General features: G+C 51.8%; 1 protein-coding gene across 1 annotated transcript; it reads right to left on the reverse strand.

Annotated features, from left to right (window-relative positions):
* Positions 1-748: 748 nt before the first annotated feature.
* Positions 749-7,904, reverse strand: LOC149338822 (uncharacterized). The gene is made up of 3 exons (XM_089547796.1): positions 7,384-7,904; positions 7,109-7,321; positions 749-5,957 (listed from the first exon to the last, which is right to left on the reverse strand). Exons 1-3 carry the CDS (start codon positions 7,584-7,586, stop codon positions 5,801-5,803), a joined length of 573 nt encoding a protein of 190 aa, XP_089403922.1. The 5' UTR covers positions 7,587-7,904; the 3' UTR covers positions 749-5,800.
* Positions 7,905-8,572: the final 668 nt, after the last annotated feature.

Genomic DNA, 8,572 nt, shown 5'->3' on the forward strand with positions numbered 1-8,572 from the left:
CAGAGGATTACGCTGGCGCGAGAATGGAAATATTTCGTTGTTGTTCACCTTACTAGTTCACCGTTGGCATGGGCGCAGGTTCGCGGGTGCAGTGAACCGATACGAGTTGTGTCCGATCCTTTTATCGAATTTCGCATTACCACAGCTAGAAAGGCAGATGTCTGTTGACATGCCTCCTACACGGCTCGAGCTCTGTACACAGAGTTCCAATGCTTGCTGCTGAAACCACGACTGTCAACTTCTCAGCAATAACTAGCGTAAGGTGGGATCTCGAGTACTGCAGTGGACGCTTCGTTTTTTTTTTTCTATGGCCGGCCGTGTGCACTGTAGAGCTCTGCTCGGGCCATAATTTTTTTTATTGGGCCAGACCCATGCAATGAGCCTGATCTACTTGGCCTAGCTCTTCAACCACACAAGCGAAGCTTGTGCGGTTGAGTGAGTGGTCATGAGTTTGGGTGACGGGTTGTGAATGTGAGTGAACATTAGTGCGAGTGTGTGAGAGGACGTGAATGAATGCGAGTGGACATGAGTGTAAGTGAGTGCAAGTGGCCGTGAGTGTGAGTGTAGTTGAGCAACCTCTCATGGTGCTGAGGTATGACAAGGACGAGCTTGTCCTTGCCTGTCAGGCAGAGACTTTGTCTATACTACTACACAGACACTGAATAAACTAAGCACATTCCCAAAAATGGTCTGCATGCAATCTGTAAATGCTGTGACGCATTGGAAGCAAAAATGAGGTGCGAAATGGTTCACTATTTTTCAATATATTTCAATGGTTCAATATATTTACAAATAGGGAAGAACAGCTGCGAGCGGCACCGAGAACACAGTCCGAACTTCGTTGTCTTCTACTCTTCCCACGCTCTTGGTCGTCGTCTACCCACTTCAGGACCCCCGGCTGCTGAAACGCCATCTCGGCGTTAGGGCGGCGACGTGTGAGCGTCGTGATAAGGTTTAAGGCGACAGACGTGGACGATGTCGGTGGTGGCGCCAGAGGACGATGGCGAGGTTTCAAGGGGAGCAATTTCATAGTTCACGTCGGTAACACGGCACACGACACGGTAAGGGCCACGGTAGTGCGAAAGGAGCTTCTCGGAGAGACCGACGCTGCGAGAGGGCGTCCAGAGAAGGACGAGTGATCCTGGGGTAAATTCGACGGCCTGGTGACGGCGGTCGTAGGCTGACTTCTGGGAAACTTGAGAGGCTTGGAGCCTACTACGTGCTATTTGGTGCGCCAGCGTGGCCTGGGAGATGGCGTCCCGAGCGTAAGCAGTGGTGGGGGCTGAAGAAGGCGGCATGAGTGTGTCCAAAGGCAAGGTGGGATGCCTACCAAACAAAAGGTAGAAAGGAGAATAGCCTGTTCTGTCATGAAGGGAAGAGTTATATGCAAATGTCACATAAGGCAAGGCTGCGTCCCAATCTCGGTGGTCTGGCGATATGTACATGGCTAACATGTCGGTGAGCGTGCGGTTGAACCTTTCCGTAAGCCCATTGGTAAGCTGTCGCGAGCTGGTGCTGCGTGTCACACGAACGAAGAATGTCGTGAACTACTCTGGATAGAAAATGACCGCGGTCGGTGAGCAGTTGACGAGGGGCGCCGTGGTGAAGGGTGACGTCTTGCAGAAGAAAATCGGTGACATCGGTAGCGCAGCTGGACGGCAAAGCACGCGTGATGGCGTACCGAGTCGTATAATCAGTTGCGACAGCGATCCACTTGTTGCCGGAGAGGGACGTGTTGGAAAAGGGCCAAGAAGGTCGAGGCCAACACGGTGAAAAGGTTCCGGAGGTATGTCGATGGGTTGCAGAAGACCGGCAGGCAAAGTGGAGGGCCTTTTCCGACGTTGACACAGGTCTCAAGTGGCCACGTAACGCTTGACGGAACGATAGAGAGCAGGCCAAAAGAAGCGATGCCGCACCCGAGCGTACGTGTGGGACACGCCAAGGTGACCGGCTGTCGGCAGATCGTGCAGTTCTTCCAGGACAGAAGAGCGTAGACGTTGGGGTATCACGAGCAGGAGCGGAGGGCCATCGGAGCGTAGGTTTCGGCGATACAAAATGCCGTTCTGGAGCACATAAAGGTTCAGAGACGGAGATCGGTTTGCAGAACGGATGCCATCAAAGATAGGTCGTAAAGATGAGTCGTGGCGCTGTTCGTTGGCAATATCGGCAAGATCAGAGATAGCTAAGAGGCAGGGCAGGGTCTCTGCGTCCTCTAGGTCAGGTGGTTCCACAGGGTATCGGGATAAACATTCAGCGTCCTGGTGATGGCGCCCTGACTTGTACACGACGGAGTATGAGTATTCTTGGAGGCGCAATGCCCAGCGACCAAGGCGACCGGTGGGATCTTTTAGTGAAGACAGCCAACAGAGAGCATGGCGATCAGTGACAACAGCGAATGAAGGGCCGAACAGGTAGGGTCTGAATTTAGCTACTGCCCAGACAAGGGCAAGACACTCACGCTCAGTAATGGTGTAATTTTGCTGTGCGGCTGAAAGTAGGCGGCTGGCATAAGCGATGACTCGATCTTGACCCTGTTGACGTTGGGCTAGGACGGCGCCGATGCCATATCCGGAGGCGTCGGTGCGAACCTCTGTGGGAGACGACGGGTCAAAATGTGCTAAGATGGGCGGAGTGGTCAGCAAATGGACGAGGGATGAAAATGAGTTCTCTTGAGCAGGGCCCCAGGTAAAGGGGGTGTCGTTCTTCAGAAGATCGGTGAGGGGACGAGCGATGCCGGCGAAATCTTTGATAAAATGGTGAAAATACGAGCACAAGCCGACAAAGCTGCGCACATCTTTCGACGACCTTGGAAGAGGAAAGTCCTTCACAGCTTGAATTTTGATGGGATCTGGGCGTACACCAGAAGCGTCAACGAGGTGTCCGAGAATAGTGAGTTGGCGACAACCGAACTTGCATTTCGATGAGTTCAGCTGAAGTCTGGCGTTACGAAACACTGTCAGAATATTGGAGAGGCGCTCGAGGTGCGTGGAAAAAGTAGGCGAGAAAACCACAACATCGTCTAGGTAACAGAGGCAGGTGGACCATTTAAAGCCATGAAGAAGGGAGTCCATCATTCGTTCGAAGGTAGCCGGGGCGTTACAGAGGCCGAGCGGCATGACTTTAAACTGGTATAAGCCATCAGGCATCACGAAGGCGGTCTTCTCGCGGTCCTTTTCATCAACGGCAATTTGCCAGTACCCCGATCGAAGATCAATTGAAGAGAAATATTTGGCGCCGTGGAGGCAATCTAAGGCATCATCGATCCTTGGGAGTGGATATACGTCTTTTTTTGTGATGCGGTTGAGGTGCCGATAATCAACGCAGAAGCGCCAGCTGCCGTCCTTTTTCACCAGGACGACTGGTGAAGCCCAAGGACTTGACGAGGGCTCGATGATGTCTTTTGCGAGCATCTTGTCCACCTCTTGATTTATGACGGTGCGTTCGGCGCTGGACACTCGGTACGTACGTCTGCGGAGAGGAGCGGAATCACCGGTGTTTATGTGATGCGTCACCACAGAGGTCCGAGCCAAAACACGGCTATCAAAGTCGAAGATGTCGCGGAAAGATGATAAGAGGCACCTAATATCGCGAGCTTGCATCAGCGGTAGGTCAGAAGCGATCATGTCAGGGTAGTCGTCCGTTGGGTTCACTGTTGATGGGGCCGCAGGCAACCGGCATTGCTGAGTGGAAGGTAAGCAGCTGTCCACCACTGATATCACACATTCGGCAGCAGGGCACAGCGTGGCGAGTGAGATGCCTTGCGGGAGCGGTTGGATGGATGAACCAAAGTTCAGGACAGGAAGGTACGCGCGGTTGGCCGACAATGTAAATACAATGTGTGGAAGCGCAATGCTGCGCGTCAGGGCGACGTCAAGTTCCGCAGTGACTACGTAGTGACCATCAGGTACAGGGGAACAGATGAGAAAGAAATGTAAGTTGCGGCTTGAGGCGGTAGACGAACAAAGTTGACAGCACAAAGACTGTATAACTGGGGACGGCGACTCAGCAGAAAGAGGAAGGTCAAGCTGAACAACATTAGTGGCGCAGTCAATGAGGGCTGAATGCTCAGACAGGAAGTCGAGGCCAAGAATGACTTCATGAGGGCACTGGTCTAGAACAGAGAACAGAATGGATGTATGGCGGCCGGATATGGTCACACGGGCTGTGCATAGTCCAACAACATGAGGCGTTCCGCCGTCGGCAACGCGGAGAACGGCTTTGGGTGCAGGGGTCAGTACTTTTCGGAGGCGGCGTCGTAGGGCTGAACTCATGACGGATACGTGCGCGCCTGTATCGATCAGGGCTCTCACAGGCACTCCATCGACATGAATGGCGAGCAAATTATGGTGTGCACGAAGGGCTAATCGAGGATTTTGGGACTGGGGCTGTACTGCAGCATAACCTCCAGACACTGCAGCGTCTAGTTTTCCGCTTGCGAGCGTCCGTAGGGGCCAGGAGAGGAGCGACGGCATTGGGGCGAACGAGACTGTCGACGCAGGGGGGACGGGGAGCGGCTGGAGCGGGGAATCTGGCCGTCGACTGTAGCACCGTGCTGGGCTTGAGGGGGCGTGTAGTGGCTGGGCTGTTCATCGTCGCGATGGGAGCTGAGAGGACGGTATGTGCTGCGACGGGACCAATAATTTCGACAGTGGCGGGAGATGTGGCCAATGCGGTGGCAATGGAAACAAATGGGCCTGTCGTCGGTTGTCCGCCAGTCGTTAGGGTTTCGGCGACGTGGAGTGAAGTACGAAGGTCGTCCAGGAGCAATCGCAGTGATTTCGGGTGGTGGTGAAGACCGTACAGGGCTGACGGGCTGGAAACCAAGGTTTGCAAACTCTTGGCGGACGACAGCTTGTACCAGAGAGATGGTAGGCAAGCGGTTGTCGCCATCATGTAGATGCAGGGGGGCAGGGGACATAGCTTCGAGCTCGCGTCGGATGATACGGGTCACATTTTCTGGGGGCGCTGAAGTTTCCCTGTGTCGCAGGTCTTCACATGAAGAAGTCGCAGCCGTGTTGGGGAGGCGTGTGTACGGCTGGCTAATACGCCTGCTTTTGGCTTCCTCGAAGCGTCGACATTCCTTAATAATTCCGTCGACTGTAGTGCAGTTCTTGTATACGAGCAAGTTGAAGGCATCGTCGGCGATTCCCTTCAACACGTGGCCGACTTTGTCAGACTCGGGCATGTTGGCGTCAACTTTGTGACAGAGGGCCAGCACATCTTGAATGTACGACACATAGGACTCCGTAGATGTTTGAGCTCGGGAGGCGAGGTCCTTCTTAGCAGCAAGTGTTCGGCCGAGCGGCGGTCCAAACAATTCGCGGAGTTTCTCTTTGCACACGTCCCAGCTGGTTAGATGGTCTTCGTGGGTCTCATACCAGACCCGGGCAGTGTCTTTTAGGTAGAATATTACATTTGCGAGCATAAGGGTCGGATCCCAGCGGTTGTAGGTACTCACTCGCTCGTACATGTTGATCCAGTCGTCGACGTCAGTGTTGTCGGTACCAGAAAATGTCCCAGGGTCACAAGGGGGAGAAAGAACGAGTGATGTCATGGCCGGGGCTGAGGTTTGCTGGGAGGCGTCTTGGGTCATGATGAGGGAAGGCAACTGGCGGCCGCTGCGGAGCTCCGTCGTTGGTAGACGTAGGGGAAAGCCGCACCTCCACCAAATATGTTGCGGGAAAGAATATATTTACAAATAGGAAAGAACAGCTGCTAGCGGCACCGAGAACACAGTCCGAACTTCGTTGTCGTCTTCTACTCTTCCCACGCTCTTGGTCGTCGTCGTCGTCTACCCGCTTTAAGGAGTTGCAAGCTGAAAACCTACATGGTTTTCACCAGGATATTTTGCCCTTATTGCCTTCACCATGCAGGCGGGCAGGGGCCTTCTGTTGTGGCGCCCAAGCCGCCCCCACAGCCAGAGCACACACTGCCTGTAGGCAGCAAACCGGTAGTGCCTGAAACAATGCCAATGATTAGATGTAGCAAGCAGTACACAGGATGAAGTTGATCAGATGCGCATCCAAGTCGGGAGGGGACAGAATGTTCTGACCCCTAGCCGCCTCCTAATTTTTTTAATTCAGCCAGAAGAGTGCCTGTTCTGCATATTTACTCATTTGAACCAAAAACAATCATTCCTGTAACTACACTAAACAATGGTGACTTGAGTAAGCATGCACACCAAGGTTGAGGCCCAATGTTCACTCTTTTCTAGATGTCTCAAGCTGACCTCCCTTGTTGTTGCTAGTGGCTCTTTATTGATAATAAAAAAAATAACAATGGAAGCTAACGATGTTGCTAGCCGCGGCATCTGCCATCCAAACCTGAGCTGCGGCTAGCGAGAATAAAAGGACAGGGAGAGGGAAAGAAAGGGGGGAGCGATAGTAAGAAAGGATAGGTGTTGGGCGGCAATATACACTATGTACAATTCCATATATGGGAACCAAGTTCTACAACTCTGCTAAATGCTCCAAAAGCACACTTTTCATCACACTTACTAGTATTTATGTTATCACTGCAACTAAGGAAATTTATATATATAGGTGCCAGAAGCCCACTTCTGATAGGACAATCTCCTTTGAAATTTCGAATTGGCTCAGCAGTTGCTGCCAACTGCAATAAAGATAAATTTAAACCAGCCAAAATCCCGACGTACCTGAACCCGGACATGTATTAGACTAGCAGTCAATAAGGTCTGCCTTATTTTCAGCCGTTCCTGAAACTGTAAATAAGGTTCCTTTTTCTGAAAATGACAGCATGTAAGGTAAAAAAAGGTTCCATGCTTCTTATGCTATATAGCTCGTAATCTAATTCCTGAAAGGAGAATGAGTCTGTCTCCTGCACAGTAATGGGCTTTGTCAGTGCAAACTATCCTGATCCCATTTGTTTGCGCAGTGGACAGCTGCAGTCTTTTGCAGTGGTTATGGCCATAGCACACCGTGATTCCGCACTGTATACGAAGTTTTAGGCATTCTCTGTCGTTTTTTTTAAATAGAACAGCACCGCATGCGTATGCGCTTTAGATCGCACTGTGGTCAATAAACGTAGTTGCAAGAGCTAGCACCGGTAGCGTTATTACGCAATCCGTGAAGCTTGCAGTTGTACTTACTCGTTCGCGGTGTCGCCCATGCCTGGCTGCCGGTAATGCCGCATGTTTAAATATGCAAGCTGCAGCACACCCTCGTCCAGGCAAAGATACCCGAACTCGGGGTGCGCTGTGATGCAGTTGTGTCCCGGCTGCTTTTTAACGGCGGCCGGGCATTCCCGGCAGCAGACGTTCTCGATGGCTGTCGGCATGGCAGCGCAGCCGTCGCACTGGCACCTTCGCAGAAAACGGATGTCAGCGATGCGTGCCACGAGCATAATAGAGTTCATATCACTCACCAGTCCACGTTTCCCACTCGTTGCCAGCCGTCCTCGGAGCCATCGGCGTCCGAGTCTTCGTCCGTGGTACGGCCGGACGGATGGCCACTGCTGCTATCTTCGGCCGTATCGCGCAAAGGCGTACTATCGTAAGAGATGGCGCCTAAATCTGCCGTCCGCCGAAGAATCTCTCTTTCAAGCTCTGTGAGATCGTCGATGTCCATCTCATCGGCTTACAAAAACACAAATGGCTGAACGTAGTTCGGCCAACAACGTGCGCATTTTCAAAAAGTCACTCCGCGTATTACTACGTATTACTCCGCCGATGACGGAGCGGCAAGCCTCCACGGAACTGGCTGAAAGGCACTCGACGCGTTGGTAGACTCCTCCCATCGTATGAGGCCGAATTCAAAAAAAAAAGGCGGGAGCCGGACGTTAATTAGATTTAATTGAGGAAATCGGCCACACAGGGCAATAAGTCGCAGCTCCTAAGAATGCTGGGAACGTGTACATCAAGTTCCCGCGGCAAAAAGACATGTTCAGAATCCTCTTCAGTGCACCTTTAAAAGAGGGCTTCGCTCTTTTCAAAGGCGATTTTCTGAGGCTGCTCTTGTATTCATATTACGTGAAGCTTAGGAGTCCATTTCATGTCTAAACAGAAGGTCTGATCTCTGAACCAGTTGAATGAATTTACATTTGGCATTTATTCACGACAACACCATGAAGGGAAATTTTCCGGTTTATGGGGCTTAACCGTCCCAAAGCAGCTGAAGGTATGAGGGACGCCGTAGTGAAGGGCTCTGGAAATTTTGACCACCTGCGGTTCTTTGACGTGCACTGACATCGCACAGTACAAGGGCCTCCAGAATTTTGCCTCCACCGGAATTCGATAACCGCGGCCGGGATCTCACCTTTCGTCTTTTGAGCGCCGTAACTACTGAGCCTCCACGGCGGCTCCTTAAAAGGAAGGCTAGAGCGAAAACTTAGGTATAAGTGTTCTTTAAATGCAAAAAAAGGGCAAGTTTTCCTTTCATTTCATTGTATGAGCCAGTAATACCTGATTCATGGAATCTTTATTAGCAGTGCCCTTCTAACTCTCACACTACACACTGGTTTTGCCGTTCTTGTAGGGGTCTTACTAGATGCGCCACCCTTTGTCAGGAAACTGTGAGCCATTACTTGCTGGGCATTCTTAGAAAGTCAATAGGCC

This window comes from Amblyomma mixtum, chromosome 6, assembly GCF_055824585.1.
Source record: "Amblyomma mixtum isolate Tamu chromosome 6, ASM5582458v1, whole genome shotgun sequence".
NCBI lineage: Eukaryota > Metazoa > Arthropoda > Arachnida > Ixodida > Ixodidae > Amblyomma > Amblyomma mixtum.

Bases quoted from the DNA above. Each gene is read 5' to 3' on its own strand.
- LOC149338822 (XM_089547796.1), bottom strand. From the start codon at position 7,586: ATGGACATCGACGATCTCACAGAGCTTGAAAGAGAGATTCTTCGGCGG. The intron at 7,322-7,383 runs GTGAGTGATATG...TTTTCTGCGAAG, and splicing joins CGAGTGGGAAACGTGGACTG to GTGCCAGTGCGACGGCTGCG. The intron at 5,958-7,108 runs GTAAGTACAACT...GCATTGTTTCAG, and splicing joins ATGGGCGACACCGCGAACGA to GCACTACCGGTTTGCTGCCT.